The 16,613-nt window shown below is 38.0% G+C and overlaps 1 protein-coding gene across 1 annotated transcript in view; it reads right to left on the reverse strand.

The window, feature by feature from the left end:
* LOC133987398 (microphthalmia-associated transcription factor-like) overlaps positions 1-16,613 on the reverse strand; it is a 32,410-nt gene that overhangs the window by 6,143 nt on the left and 9,654 nt on the right. Inside the window, exons 2-8 of the mRNA XM_062426752.1 lie at positions 11,775-12,015; positions 2,904-3,119; positions 2,698-2,793; positions 2,152-2,269; positions 1,721-1,813; positions 1,541-1,594; positions 1,331-1,406 (exon numbers count right to left, since the gene is read on the reverse strand). Of these exons, the coding sequence (XP_062282736.1) occupies positions 1,331-1,406; positions 1,541-1,594; positions 1,721-1,813; positions 2,152-2,269; positions 2,698-2,793; positions 2,904-3,119; positions 11,775-12,015 (894 nt within the window). The remainder of the gene's footprint in view (positions 1-1,330; positions 1,407-1,540; positions 1,595-1,720; positions 1,814-2,151; positions 2,270-2,697; positions 2,794-2,903; positions 3,120-11,774; positions 12,016-16,613) is intronic.

Raw genomic sequence — 16,613 nt, forward strand, 5'->3', positions numbered from 1 at the left:
TTTGTATAGAAATTAATTCTACAGTTCAGCCAAAGCCAATATGAGGTTTCAGCCGTCTCGCAAAGTCAAATCAACTCAGTATCTTCCAAAGTTACAGACTTTTTGGTACAAAGTCGCCTCTTTGTGTTTCCACAGACAGTGTTTCCTTGATTGGCTGCCATAAAGAGATGGTTACACAAAGAGGGGATTTTGTACTGACAAGGCAGTAACTTTGGAAGATACGGACTTGATTTGTCTAACCCGGACGGCTGAAGCCTCATATTAGCTTCAGATGAACTTTGGAATGAATTTCTGCAGAAAATGAGGACTGTAAATGTTGTCCCCTATCTACTCTTAACAGGATATATTAACAGCCAGCATGAACAGGAGGAACATCAGATCCTGATCAGATTGTTATCAATCCATGTATACCCTTGTTATTGTGTTTTTCCATGCTGTATACTTTTTTAAAAATCTGGTCTGTTCTGTACAAACAGCATCTTCTGCATGTCTGTCAGTCCTAGAAGAGGCATCCCTCCCCTTGCGCTTGCACTTCATGAGGTTTCTTCCATTTTTTCCCCATTAAAAGGTTTTTTGGGAGGTGTTTTTTTCCTTTTCTGAATCAAGGGTCTAAGAATAAAATATCTTTATTGCTTGTATTGCAGATTGTAAAGCCCCCTGAGGCAAATTTGTGATTTGTAATATTGGGCTATACTTATATATAAAACTGACTTGACTTGGAACAATTACAGCGACCACTAATGTTCAAAGGCATATGGGTGCTGTTTTAAGACTAACTTGAAAAAGATATAAACCTATCCATCAACACTTTTATAGCATTTTCTTTTTGTGTCTGAACCAATGATTTTCCCATGATTGTTGTATTCAGAAAGAAAACTGTTGGTAATTACACTGATTACATACTCTATCCTTTGTTTCCAGCAGATGGGAGCAATTGTAGTGAAAGAGTGAAGCTGTTGGAATAATTTTTTCTACCACAAACATTTTTTCCCCCATTAGATTTCTTAATGATGGGCCTTTTTTACGGAGGACATTTTGACATGTCACAGTAGGAAAAGCACAGCTGTATGTAATAACATTAATGATGGATGAATTCCATTTAGCTGCTCAGGTTCCTGGGTCGTGGTATGCTGGCACACTGTGATAGTTTACTGGGACACTTTACCAACACCTGTGCCATTTCGTATTATGACAAGTCAAAATGTCTGCAGTGATACAGGCCTATATTTTATAGACAGGCCACTCATTCCATGTTACATGCCTGGAATGGGTGTTAATGGTAACAATTATATATGGCATAACTAGCAGCTGAATAAAACAAGTAACTTACGGGTCGTTGGACTTTGGAATTAAAGTTCCCAATTCCTTGATTCGATCATTGATGTTAAACCGCCGTCTTCTCTCAACTACACAACAAAAACAGAAGAGGAAAATTATAAATGACATCCATAACTAGTTGAAAAAACACAATTTGACGATTTATTTTTTAAATTGTTTTTTCATTTTACCACAGTTTAATTTTGTGCAAATTCAAACTCACTCAGGTTATGGTTGTCCTTCTTCTGTCTCTCCTTTGCCATTGCTCTGACCTCAGCTTCTGAAACAAAGCATTTTTGTTAGGGATTGAACTTAACAACACAGTATAAGTATCAAACATGTGCAGCACATACAGTAGCAACTAACTAACTTTAAAATGTTGTATCTAAATAACCACACGTACCAACAGGGAACCCTTCAGGCCTTTGATAGTTGTCAAATTTGCCACAGGATCCAGACTTGTCCAGCATATGCATGATGGCCGGGGAATGTGATACTATATGACAAATAATGTTGTTTTCAATATCAAAATGTACAGAATAAATTCAAATACACTGGAAAGAAATATGTCAGTAATGTCATTAATCAGGTCAGTTGGTGAACACTTGTTCTCTTATTGGCTCTCTTAGACCCCCACACAAAGGAGGATTACAAAAACTGGACTAATTATAAAATGCTACTTTGTGGGCTGTATAAAGGCCTGGAGAGTAGAAGTGTGTCTGTATTGTTAGAACACTGATGTTTTCCATGCACTACAGCAGCAAAATAGAAAGTATGGTTAATTTTCACAGCTCACAGCAAATATTTGATAGTGACACAGATTGCATTGCTTACCTGAGTATTCCCTTTTGATGTTGGGCAGGTTGGCAGGGCAAGAGTTGCTGATGGGCAGACCTTGCTGGGACATACCCTGATTACCATACATGTCCATGAGGTTAGCAGGCACGGGGATCTGAGGGGACACAGTAAAGCCATTAAACAAGGATCGCCCCCCCCCCCCCCTTTATATGCTAATCAGCATCACAGGATAAGCATGATGGGAAGGGTGGTGACATAAACAAATGTTACAATATGCAAATAAGCATGACATGACCGTTAAATCTTAAATTGTTTCTGTTCAAGATAGCACAGGAGAGCTAACTTTAACTTTCAAATAACTGTAGCCGTTAGCCTTTTTATGAAAGGTTTTTTCTTAAGTTTTCTTATGAAATGAAGCTGTGTTATAACAAGATCAATTTCTTAGTTTTTCAACCTAATACACAAAATTAAACTCTCTTATGTGGTGACCTTTAATAGCGTGAAGTGATCTGTTGCCTGCAGGCTCAGTGTGGAGGAAAAAGTGACGTAAACACAGACACACACAGACACACACACACATACCGTGTTAGCCATCTGAAGACCTGGGTCCATAAGGCCGAGGATATCATCACTGTAACTGGACTCCAGACTAATAATGTCATCAATGACATCATCCATCTAAAGAAAGAGGACATAAAATATACATGACACATAAATAAGTAAAATTAAATGAGTAAAATATCACAAAAAGGAATATTCTGTGTAAAAGTCAAAATGACAGCAGTCACCTCTTTCTCGCAGTTAGAGTTCAGGGTCAGTAAGGCCATAGGGCTGTTGGGGGCGCTGTTGCCCGGCCCTGGCGGCATGCCCCCGTGGTCAGAGGACTGGTTGTGGCAGGGCAAGCTCAACACCTGAGAGCCAAGCTTTCCCAGGTACCGCTTCACCTGCTGCTGCTGAGACCGCTGGATGTGGTACTTGGTTGGGTTCTCCAGGTGAGTCTGGACCTATTGGTGGAGAGAGAAGAAAAGCCATGACAGCATGGTAGAAACGTGAAGAATTAGAAGAGTAGACCAAAAAATAAAAAATATTTTAATTATAATCAGTGGCAGGAAATATATCTGGGGAAAAAATATTACCAGATGTTGCTCCTTTAGAAATAAATTAAACAAGCAAACAAATATCACAAAGATGAGGAATCTAACCTGATTGTAAACTGCTCTGTGCTTTTACTAGATTAAAACAACTTTAAATACACCTCCAAGTCTTAGCTTCCCTTGTATAGTACAGTGCTAACCATAATATAACAATAGCTTGGCACCAATTTGAAAACTGTGCATTATACAATGCATGTACAACACAATACATTATGCATGTTGAACTCAGTGAGGCTGTCAAGAGTTGTTATCTCAGAAAGTCTCAGGAGGATAATACTTTCTGCATGTTCCTCTTAAACGCAACTTGTTTTCTGCATTTCCGCATTCACAGTCCACATTTTTTTACGTTAAAAAAATTACATGCACACCCATCACTCCCCAGTTATGGATGAATTTGATTTCTGTGTATCATTGATCCCCACGCAGCCTTAATGATTCAGAAAAGCTACTGCAGGCATAGAGACAAACATCCAAAACAGTGTTTGTCAAGCTTCAACACATTTTAAACAGAGCTGTGCGGCTGTGTTCAGTCTCACATTTAGGTCTATATTTAAACCTTCCTGCCTTTTGCCTAAATTGTTAATGTAATGATACTACAAAAAAGATACAGTAGACTTTGTCCTGATCCTATGATATAATTTTCCATGGATAATTTATAACACACCTCTTAATCACTTCAAAAAAAGATCATATTGATTTCAAACATACCTCATAAGGGTGATATCCAAGCATCTCAAGCATCATTTACAGTTAATTGGGATGTCCAAATTAGAAACCAGAAACGTAAACCTCTGTGTTTAGTTAACTAAGACGGATAAAACTAAGAAGGACTGTGGCTGCTTCCTTCTTGACTGCATCAGAGGACTAAGCCTGCTCATATGAGGGCATCCACATCCAGCTCATCTTTTAAAAGACAAGACACGTAATTAGTTATGCATGTTAGGGAATCTTAGCAAAATACAATGAGCCTTTTCAAATTTGTGTTGTTTTATGTAAAAATCTGAATTTATTCCTTTATGGTGTATCACTTGATGTCAGGATGTGGTGCTAACAGTTAGTGCCTTTGTTTTGCAAGGCCACTTCTTTTACTGAAACTTGCCTGGGGCAGTTACTTTGCCCCATCCACTTTTTTAACCCTGTGGATGCTTGGCGTGCATTCCCAGTCCCAGCACGGCACAAAGAATAGAGTCTGTTACACTCTCAGGCTTGTATCTCCTCGTGTCTCTAAATGTCATTTTTAATCGGGAACAAGAGACATACTTGGTCTCATAAACCAATAACTATGCACAATTATGAATAATGGTCTCTGCTCCTACTTTCTTTTTTAACTTAAGTGTTTGTTCTGCTTAAGCCCAGGGGATTTGAGTTCATTAACACAGCTGAGGAGGTCACAGGCTCTAGACGAACTCTTAGCTACCTCTGACATTTCTTCTGCTGCTGTGAAAAACTCCCTGGTCTGCACTCCAAAGTAAAAATGATATGACTGCTGAACGGATATAAAAAATTATCCCACTCCACAAACAACTTATATCATGACATCTGGAACCAAAGAAAAAACTGCACAAAAACACAAACAAAAATACTATTATCCATTTCTATGCACTCTATGCATTTCCTCTATGTACTGCCTGTTGGCACCTATGTCTTATGGGAACTGAACTTTACGGCACTTATTCACGTTGTTCTCTCCTGTCTACATTTTGCTTATGTTGCATTAACTCTTGTATATATTTGTATAAAAGTGTTCAGCTTATTCATCTGCTTATCTGTGGAAGCTAATAAGTCCACACACTCTCTCTTTACCTGACATGTCTTTGCTTTTACTTATCATGTAATGTATATATTTTTTTAAATCAGTTCAGGTCAGATTATCTTTTCTGTGAGAGTCAAATTGTTCCACTTCTCAACAGAACAGAAAGTCTTTCAGTGTCTCTTTTCCATGCTTGGACACAGTATCACTGTTCTGCAGAGGATACTCATGTGAGGTACATTAACATATATCCTGCAGGTATGACTGAGATCACCTTAGGTTATAAATTGTCACTACAGGGTTGTAAAGTTGACACCACAGAGGGGGGCAAACTTACAGCATGTCAATGACGCATTAAGAAGAAACCATATCACGCTCTGGGCCAAAAGAATGAGATTCATTACTTTTAGTAATAGAAACCTTTAGTCTTTACTTTGCCTCATTATTATGTTTAACACTAGTGTAATATTGTTACTATGACTGATAACAGCTTAAGGGGCATTTCCACTGTTATCACCACCTGCATTTTTAAGTCACGTCAATAAAAACTCAACAATTTGATTTGTTTTATTAACATTAAAAGCCACAGTGACGTTGATCCTGTAAATAGACTGAACACTAGTACAATAAAAGGAGTATTTAGAAACCTAATCCAGATGGATATACTTGAGCCGTAAATGAGGAACCCAATTATTTGCACTCACGTGTGTAAACGCTGGATATACAAACCATGAATACTAGTTAACCATGCCACTTATCAACTCAACTGTGACTGAGAAGCTCAGAGCAAAACAAATCTCTTAAAGTATTTTTATTTCCTCATTAGTTATTGAAATGATTCACTCTGTCTGTACTTTAAGGTTATTGTGACATCTTCTAAGTGATGAATCATTTAGTCCATAAAATGTCAGAAAATAGTAAAATATGCTCATCATAATTTCCGACAAGCAGCCCAAAACCAAATCAATTTCATAGCTGACAGGCAAATATTCACATTTGAGAAAAACTGGAAGTAATGATTCTTTTTGCATTTTTCTTCATCATTTATCAGAATAATGTTACTTATTAACAAAAAGCAATGTAAATAACATTTAGGTAGACATTTAGCTAAATACTAAATCAGTAATCTGCCTGAAAAGTCTTATATGTATCGTGTTATATGAATGTCAGTCTATGAGATTTAGTTCTTAAATATTGAGCAATTTACAACTTTTGTTGAAAGCCAATTGAGGGTCAAACCTAAATAGGTTGAATAAGGGATTTAAAAGGATTGATAATAATAAGTAAATCTGGTCAAGTGTTATAAATATTAAACCCTTGACTGAATACAAATATATCTAATCCAAACAATACTATTACAGTATTCCTCTTCTCCAAGTCGCTTCCTTTGTTTTACAGTCTGACAGTTGCAGACATAATGGATATGGATACTAGCATTAGTTTGTGTGAAAGCATATATTACAGCGTGGTTAATCCTGTCTGTCTCATCAGTTGGTTCTCTTTAGGTGTTCTCATTGACCTCGAGGATTACTGAGTGTGCTATCCTCCCTGTGTGGGAACCGCAATCATTTTATTGCAGCTGGTTTTGAGAAGAAAAAAAAAGTAACCAGGGCTGTTTTAGCAACTGCAACATTTGTTATGTAGCCTGCTCTGACTCTGTGAAGGTCAGGTTAACAGGTGCACAAAACACACAGAAAAGTACAGTTAGAGGTATAGTCTAGAATATATAGTTTGGTCTCAGTTTTTCTATCTTGTTTCCTGAGTTTTTCACTAAGTTTTTGACATCCTCTGAGACTTTTCATTCATAAATTCAACAATTTCTGTGGCCCACTCAGCTACTTAGAGGTCCATCTTATGGCGATCTGCTAAAATAATTAAATCATAAGTTAACTTCACAACATGTTATAACACATCTTCTTGTAAATTCTGAGATGTATAACTTCCTGATGTGTTTCTTACAGTTTTGTCTAATAATGGCCTGTTTTCTATAGATGCCGGTAATAAATCCAGTTAGCCAGCTTCCATGCTTCAAAATGAAGCAAATGATGAAGACATAGACATCAATAGTAGTAATAATAGTGATATCACATAGTAGTATTTTCACTCCATTCATTTCTTGTGTGTTTCTGTACCACAGACCAACATGAGCTGTATGTCAGTGGCTCCACAACCATTTTGGCTTTAGACTCCTTAAAATGAAGTCTGTTAGTGCCCACTTATCACACACATACCTAGGTGTGCAGGTTATGAATTTGCTTTCACGAAAATCCAATGTAAAAACAACTCTAAAAATAAATGTAAATAATTCATAGCAGATTATTTTGGGAATGTTTTCCTATCCTGTAAATTATCTTGCAACAACTCATATTTATCTTGTGTCACCCATATTGAAAAATATTGCTATATGCATACTGCACGTCTACAGCAAGATTTTTGTTATACAAAGACACACTGACTTGTCTCATGTATATTCACATCCACACGAAGACACACATCCACATCACTGTCCTTTTGCTGTCTAAAAATAGAAACAAAGAAACAGCACAAAGAATTACTGTAGGAGCCCCATACAACTGTCTCTCTCTCTCTCATACACACACACGTGCACACACACACACACACACACAAACACGCACACACGCACGCACACACACACACACACACACACACACACGCACAGTCCTAAAATAGAAACAAAGACTTCATTAGGGAATTATTTGCACTAGACGAAGCTAAAGGTGCCCCGATAAAAAATATGTATGTACCACTGTATAAATGTTATGTGACTGTGTACACTAATGCAACATTTGGGTTTCAGTCTTAAAACGTCTTGAATCCTTTTCTGTCTGATTTCCTCACTGCAGAAATTAGGTTTAAATTCAAACAATTACTCAATTAATGGATTAGTCTGTTGACAAAAAAATGATTGATGAATCATTACTGTAAAATGCCAATAATTTCCAGCTTTTCTTTGTCTCATATATTAATAAACTTGATACCTGCAGGTATTGGACTGCTGGTCGGATAAAACAAGCATCCTGAATATGTCACCTTGGACTGTGGAAAATTATTTTATAGACCAAAGAATTAATGAATGAATTGAGAAAATAATCAGTAGCTAAATCAGTTATGAAAATAAATTAGTTTGTTCTAAAGTTTGTTCATTTTTGTATGTTATCAGTCATGTCTAGTCTTTACATTAAAATCAGTATCAGTGGTTTTTTCAAACTTGTTTTTGTCCTCAGGGTTTTCCTAAATTATCACGCATAATTATATGATCTCACTGCTTTGAGTTCATTGAAGGGCCCTGGGGCCACAGACCTCAGACTGGAACATCTCAGTCTTGTCAATACATACTGTAGCTTTTGTTATGATGAACTGGTCTGAGGTTGAGAAATGTTCAAGACCCAGATGGGTGAAAAATGCTGCTTGTCATGGTGTGTTTACAAAGTGGACACATCTCCACAGACTGGACTTCTACAGCGCCTTTGTTACCGAACGTAAAGAATGTATAAGGAGGAATGTATATGATGTTGTTCCTATATAAACATTGGTCGTAGTCCTACATACACTGTGATACATCTCCAACACTAACCATTCAGTCGTCAACAGAGAAATTGAATACATATTGATAACTTAATGCCAGCGGGACTTGAAGTTAACTTGTATCATCTTCACTTTAATGTACTCTTTCCAAAATACACTATTTGTAGATGTGCAAACTGCTAACTTACAGCTTTTGCAAATACAGCGAACAAGACGGCTTGTTGTTTATCAGCTCGTTTTTAGCCATCAATGAGCCTGAGGGCATCGGCAACATAACCCCCAAAGAGTCAGAAACACTCTGCAGAAACATGCACAAAGCGCACTGCTGTACTGAGAAAGGACGCAGGGTGAGGGCAGAATGACAAACACTGATTTGTATTTTTTTTTTTTTTTTTTACTTGCGTGCTGTGGGCATTCCATGATGGTCCTACCAGGATACATTAACAATAATGCCCTATTTGCTATGCAGAGCAGAAGAATAGGCCATTTGTCTCACAGTTAAGCTGCTAACGGGCTTCGTGGAACTTGCAGACAACAACTGTGATGCTAATGTGAGCCTCTACATCAGAGCAACCTGTGGTCTTCTCAACCTCTGACGTATTGTCATGCTATTATGCAAACGCCTGGCAAATTACCAACGTAATACAACCCATGATTCTTTAAATGGGAAATGTTGTGTTAAAATCTGCATAAACCATTGTTTTAAAAAAACTTCATGGCAGTGTGGATTTCAGTTTTATACACTGATAATATACAGTTGTAATATTTAGAAAGCTTGTTATAAATTACTGATTACAATTACTGACAGACAAAATAGTATTCACACATTTTTTCCAAATATAAAATATAATGCGTTTTGGCTTTAAATGCGCATGGCTTTTTAATGTCTTGTTGCATTCATTCACGACTCAACTGAAATGAAACATCTGGGTGGCATCTTTTTATACTTTCTGATACATACTGGTCACGAGCTACAGTGATTGTATAATCCAAAAGTAATGTACATTTTGTACAGGGTTGACAAGTACTTTGTTCTTTTCATGCCACCATAAATCCTTTGGAGAGAAAAAAAGAATTTCTAGAAATCATATTTTAACCCTTTTAGGAAGTTATCCTACATAAATTTCAAAGCAGTGTTTTTTTCTCTTAAATATGCCATGGAATGAAAGCAGTGGGGGCTAATTACGAGCATTCTTCACTGAATTAACGTTCGGTGTGTGGTAAGGCTGTGCTCGCCTTTGTCTTGATCCCTAAACTGATCCCTTACTTATTCTCCAGAAGGTCATAGGTCACTTGGTTAATTAAGGGTCCAATCAGTCTTTAGATAAACTCATCTGAGCTTAATGTTTGCACTTTTTGAGGTCCAGCAGCTCTGCCTGGTACCCCTGAGCTTTGTGTGGACTCTGCTAATCTATCCACAGACAGGGGAGCAGGTTAACCCAGCTCAACAGCGCCAAGCTGGAACGGCCTTTTCATTTGAGGGCTTCAGTCAATGAAGAATGTCTGTAAGCTCTCGCCAAACCAGAGAAATTATTCTAACTTGATGTATTGTACACAGGGCGAGGGTTCGGGGTGGGGGCGTCCTAAACCTCTCAAAAGAGCTGCAGATTATGGAGAGTAAGTAATGTTTATGCTGCTTGAAGAGGGTCATGTTTTCAATGGATATACTGTATTTGTCCTTCACTGCTGGCCCATGCCACACATATCCAGGGTGATGAAAGTGTGGCTGAGCAAGTAACCATGAAATCTCTGAAAGTGTTGTGGATGGATTTAGTTCAGCAAAGATTATTCAATAGCTCTCAGTATATTTGTACTTTACACTCCACGCGATGAGAGGTTATACTGTTTAAACTTTGATGTATCCTTTCATCAAAGCTTTTCCATCAATCTAAACAATTGCCTATTATATACAGTTACATTCAGAGGTAACATAACTTTTTATTTCTCCCCTTGGCAGCCACTATTACGCGACTATACTTGAAGTTGTATAAAAATCAGGTGTTGGTAGCTTAGTATTTTAGTACTTTAAATTTGTAGATATTATGATTTTAAAATGAATGCACAAATGCAACGATATATATATTTGTGCACAGATTTCCTTAAGTGTCATATATTTCTTTTTTTTTTTTTTTTAAATATAAAGGCTTATATCTATGATCGCACAGCTGCAAAAATGAACGTACTGGAAAAAACTACAAATCAGTGACAAAACCAAAAGCTCTCTTTCTTGGAGAAATCCAAACTCACTCAATCATGTGGAAATGGAAATAAATACATACAAACGCCTGGCAAGAATATACATACAGGCATGCGCCCTCATAACAAACTCCACACATATTTCTTCGCCTTTGTAACGATGCAGACACCAGGAAAATGCAAGCGCTAAACTGAAACAGGAGCTACTCGCTGAAGTTAGAGAATCTTTGTATTGTGTAAATCTTTCTAAATCACAATCACACAGCAAGTTTTTATACTGTAAATCACTGAGTTAAAAGGAAATGTACCAGAAAAAAAGAATCCACAACAGTAACTCACAGATAAACGTGCTCACCGCCATGAAATACAGTACAACACTTTTCTATTGATATTTCATAAATATTACCAACTCTCTGAAAACACATGAAAAAAGATGAACTTACCAAATTGCCTTGTTAAAATGCACCAGCAAACACAACAGTCTCTACTCGTACAGAAAATCTTAAGAGTCTCCTGTCCCTTGGACTGCCAGGGAATCAAAGCTATGAAAAGATGTGAATGTAGCTGAGCAAATAGGATTAAAGATGGCTAAATCCAAATGGCTGGAAGCACAGCATGCATTAAAGAGGAATTCTCTCAGGAAAGATAATCCCCATATACGCATTTTAGCACACTTCACTCACTCCTGTGTTTTTTTACACACAGTCATAGTAAAACCACGATTGCCTGACTGTCTACACACACACACACACACACACACACACACACACACACACACACACACACACACACACACACACACACACACACACACACACACACACGAGTCAATAAAGCCTATAAATACACGCACTGCCTGGACCACTCAGACTGCAACAATGACGCATGCAACTTCTACTTCCAGAGGTGGAAACTTTATGAATATACTGTAATAACTTTGATAGCCTGCTAATTATACGTGCACTATTCCCTGTTCTCCCCTGCCGTTAGAAACCAGAACCATGGTATCTTACCTTCAGCACCTCCATTGGCACCTGTGCAGCAGGCGGTAGACTGACTGGGACGCTGACATTGATGGCCGGGGTTTGTGCCGCTGTGGTTTGTGGGTACTGGGAGGCCTGCTGTCTCTGCTGTTCCCGCCGCTCCTGCTCCTGAAGCTGCTCCCGCATCAGCTGTTGCCGCAACAGGATGCGTGATGTCATGGCCGAGGAGCTCAGCGGGGGCTTGGAGGAGCCATGCTGGTCCGATGGGCTGCTGTGGAGGGGAGAAACATGCCAGATAAATGAGCAGATATGCAGAGATAGAGAGAGAGAGAGGAGAGCAGGTTGGAAAGGTGAAAGGTGAAGAGAGGCTACAAGACAGAAAGTGATAACAGAGAGAGGGTAGAGAGAGGTCAGACAGGGAAAGAGAGGTCAAGCAAAAGAGACGAGGCAGATTAGCAGGAGTGGAGAGAAGAAAAGGTAGAAGACGATTGAGGGAAGGCAAATGGAAGAAAAGGTTAATATGATGAAAGGAAACTGGCACAGAGGATGACTGAGGGGGTGGAGATCAAAAGGAAAATCTTGCGGGTAGTTCAATTTTTATTTCTCGGAAAGATAAAATACTGCAAATGAAACCCTTTAACTTTTAAAGCATACATTTAAAATGAAAAAGGTGAAGTATCTGTCGCGACAAAGTAGCTGCAATCACAACATTTTTTTACACCAGCAGAATTAACCGCAACAGAAAGAGGAACATTTTTCATAACAGGTTGCTTCAGTTTTCCCACTCTCTTAAATTTAGACGGCTACTCCCCAGACAGAGTCCTGCAGTCCTAAAATAGAGAGACTCTGCTGAAGCAGAAGTTGTCGGGCTGAAGCCTTCATCGAGTGAGTGATCCTTTTGATAAAACTCAGTAAAACGTCTGGCCAATCCAGCTGTGCAGTAATCGCACTAATTAGCCAGTGGAGTCAAACACAGCTTCGGTCTACAGCGTATTCAGTGGGTGTTGAGCCCTCAACATACCATAATTCTCCCCCCAGCGCTGCATATAATCTCATTGTTTGATACCACACCCACTGAAGCATGCACAAGAGAAACAATATGCTACGACATATAAGAAAACCACATTCATGACCATTGTCTACATTAAAATTAGATCATATTTTGAGTTTAAAAGAAAATGTATCATTCATTGCTGAAGAAAATGCCTACACAGAGTAGTTTGTTATTGATCTTGGATTAATGAATCAATTAGCTACCAGATTTAATGAATGAATGAGAGCTGAACAAAGACTTGTTCTCTGAAAGTAAAGCAGCAGTTTGGGTCTCTCAATCCAACAGTCATTTTTTGTCAAGTTTCTTTGTACTTCACCTAATACAGAATCAGGTTTAGTGTTCATATGCATAAGTCCTTTGTCTGTGAGACTTTGGGAGATTGTGTTTCCTTTCATCCCAGAAATTTCAAACAGAAGTCAGTGGATCTAATGTTAAAACTGATTTTTTTTTTTCATTTGCACTGCCGGGAATAAATCCTTTGATTTTTCTTTGTTTCTTTAATCTACTTCGCTGTTTGAGAGTTTGGGTTTTTCAGGGCAAATTTCAAGACAGCAGTTTCATTTCCTTTTCTTTTCTACACTTTGGAATTGATTTACTATTACTGGCAAAATTAAAAGAACATGTTTTGATAAAACTCGAGTTTAAACAATGAGTTGATTAATTAGCAACAATTCTGACCACTAATTAATCCTTTTAAAACAAAAATGCTACTGATTCCAGCTAATGTTTTCTTAGTCCTCTGTGGTGGGTTATCTGGGGTTTTTTCTCAGTCAAATCAAACAATTTGAAGTTGTTCTCTTGGGCTGCGGAAAATCCTGGTTGTTATAGACCAGAAGTTTAATTGAGTAATCAAGAATCTTTTTTTCCACTCCTTTATATTTTAAATGGAACAATATTATACATGTTTTCCACATAAACTATTTTCAAGTGCACATGAAGAGAAAGAGACACTTTCCCACTGTACTGGTTAAACTGACAAAGGACCTGCATTAAATGTGCATTAACATTTAAAGGGAACATATGATGCATATTTCCAGGTCTATACTTTTATGCTCTGGCTTCACTGAAATATCTTTGCATTGTTAACAGTTCAAAAAACTTTATTTATCTTATACTGTTCCTTCACACAGCCCGTCAGCGCAGCCTGTGTCTGAAATAAGCTGTTTTAGCTCCTGTCTCTTTAAGGCTGCATTCACTCCAAATCAGGCATTGCGGGAAAAACAGCAGTCCTCCCATTCATTTGAATGGCGGTAGTGAGTTTTGGCTTTAAAGGTACACACATGGAGTGCCGCAAAAGACGGCAAAAGAAGTTGAACCCAAATCAACTTTTGCAGAAACATAACCTGACATCATGCTGTAGTGGCCAATCACAAAAGCCGATGATCAGACTGATCAGACCTGTACAACCCTACCTTTACAACCCTGCCATGAGGGAGGACAAAGACATTACTAAGACAAAGGGAGGAAATCTCTCTTTGTTTGATAATGTTTAAAGTAAAGTAAGGCTTTGATGTTAGTTTCTCCAACTCATTTTTAAAAAGATAAGAAAAAAAAGAGAGAGAGAAAGCTGAGAGGAGGAGTGAATAACAGAGAGAGGACACGAGCAAAAGAGAAAGAGAGCAGTTGTGGTTTAGTGAGCTAGAGAGTGAATGAAGAGAGCGAGTGGTGATAGCAAGAACTTCTCAAACACATCCGACCAAGCCTGATCTCAAATATGTGAGCAGACAATGTGAACAACCCATTGAACAACCTTAGCAACATGCAGTACAGAGCTGATGGCAGCTTGAGGGCATGCATAACGAATCTGACGTCAGTTCGATTGGGAATTAGATGTAACTTTGCAAGCAAAGCATTAACAGCAGGCTGAAGCCCTGGGTTTTGACTTGCAGGCAGCATTTTTACATACGTTCACCTCAAGTTTTTTTGAACTTTGACAATTTTTAAAATAAACAGTTATAAAAATACCAGAAAATCGCAAAGAGGCATTAATTCCCCTTTAAGCTACCCTGTGGAGTATTTTTTAACCACTAGTAGCACTACTGAGCAACGTTTTCATGAGCAGGATCCTGTTTTGTTTGTCTTGTGAATGTACACATGGACACCCATGTGCAGGCGACACAACACACATTCCTGCTGTTGGTTTCGTGTATTGCACTGCTCGACAGCTGGTGGAAGTAACGCCCAAATAGATGTAACCATGAGCCAGCAACAGCAGTAAAAAAGAAGGCTGCACAATTTAGAACATTCAAAATATCAGCTTTGCTAATCATTCATATAAGGCAGTGCATTCAACATGTTTGTTAGACTTCAAGTGTCCAAAAAATGAGTTCTGGTGAAAAACATTGAATGTAGTAACTTTTGTTTCTGTACATGTCTGCATCTCTCCTGTGTTTGCACTTTAAGGTGTTCTGGTGAGGGATAAAAGTGTGACAAAATATATAGAAATGCTATGTCACACACACACACACACACACACACACACACACACACACACACACACACACACACACACACACACACACACACACACACACACACACACACACACACACACACACACACACACACACACACACACTAATGTGAAGAGACTGCAGACTAGGTCAGGCTGTCTGGAAACTCACGCAGATACAAAAGACCTTAATTCTCAGTTTCTTCTCAGTTATGTAAAAATGTGTTTAAAAAAAGGTACATATTACCTTTTTCATATCATTGGGATGGGGCTTTGTCCCTTTTTGTGCATATTTTATTTGTTTTGACACTAAAATTATTAAAAAAAATTAACTAAAAAAGTAAATTTGATAAACTGTGTAAAAATAACAGTACAGGGAGCTTGTCTTAAAGCACACAGTGACAGCTAACGCCCCAGAGTTTTACAGTTTTAACTTGAGCTCTAATAATCTTGGCAATGGCTCTTCTGATTAAAAACGTCTTCACACCCTTCCAGGCTATCAGCGAAAACACATTCTTTGTCACCTCAAACACAACAAAAACCTGAAGGTGTAGCAGCGCTCCCAGGCACAAGAGAGGATACGCCAGTTTCTGTCTCCACCTAACGAGGCCCAAACAGACACATCTGCACCGCTCCATGGAAACTAAAGGAAAGGTCAACTGTTTTGCTCGAGGACACATCAGCAGAGGTGATAGAAGGAGGAGAGAATTTATTTTACCACTGGACTCATTTCTTCATATATAGTCTTTCATTTTGACCAAACCATCATCAGTGACTCAGTTGTTGTCTTTAACCACATAAACCGCAGAGTAGCTTTAAAATTAGATAAAACTGATTTGCACGCTGCTTGGCAACATTACAGATACAATATGTAGAATATACTGGATCTGATTGTTTCAATGCCTCACAGAAGTTAAACTGTATTCGTGCTGAGTTAAATATGCAAATCCAAGATTAACTTGCTGCACCACATCCTGTGCATCATTTTCCCCTTACATCGCTATTATATATATATATATATATATATATATAATGTCTTTGGAAACTTTGACATTATAATCAGACCAGTACTAGGGTTTTGTGGACCACAGTTTCTTGGAATTTACCTAAATTACAGTTATAGCAAATAACATTTTATCTTGGTAAGAAATAGAAATATGAAAAAATGCTTTGGAAATTTAAGGGAACAGTGGAGACTCAGATAAAACCAACCATGTTATTTTTCTATTAATGATGTTCTGAGGCTTTTTAGGCAGAAAGTTTGGTTAGAATATCATAAAACCAGGGCAACCTCAAATTCTGCTTTTTTGCCATGGCATAGCATTTATTTTAGGATACTACCCATTTTTTGTAGAATTGATTT

This window comes from Scomber scombrus, chromosome 10, assembly GCF_963691925.1.
Source record: "Scomber scombrus chromosome 10, fScoSco1.1, whole genome shotgun sequence".
Classification (NCBI taxonomy): domain Eukaryota; kingdom Metazoa; phylum Chordata; class Actinopteri; order Scombriformes; family Scombridae; genus Scomber; species Scomber scombrus.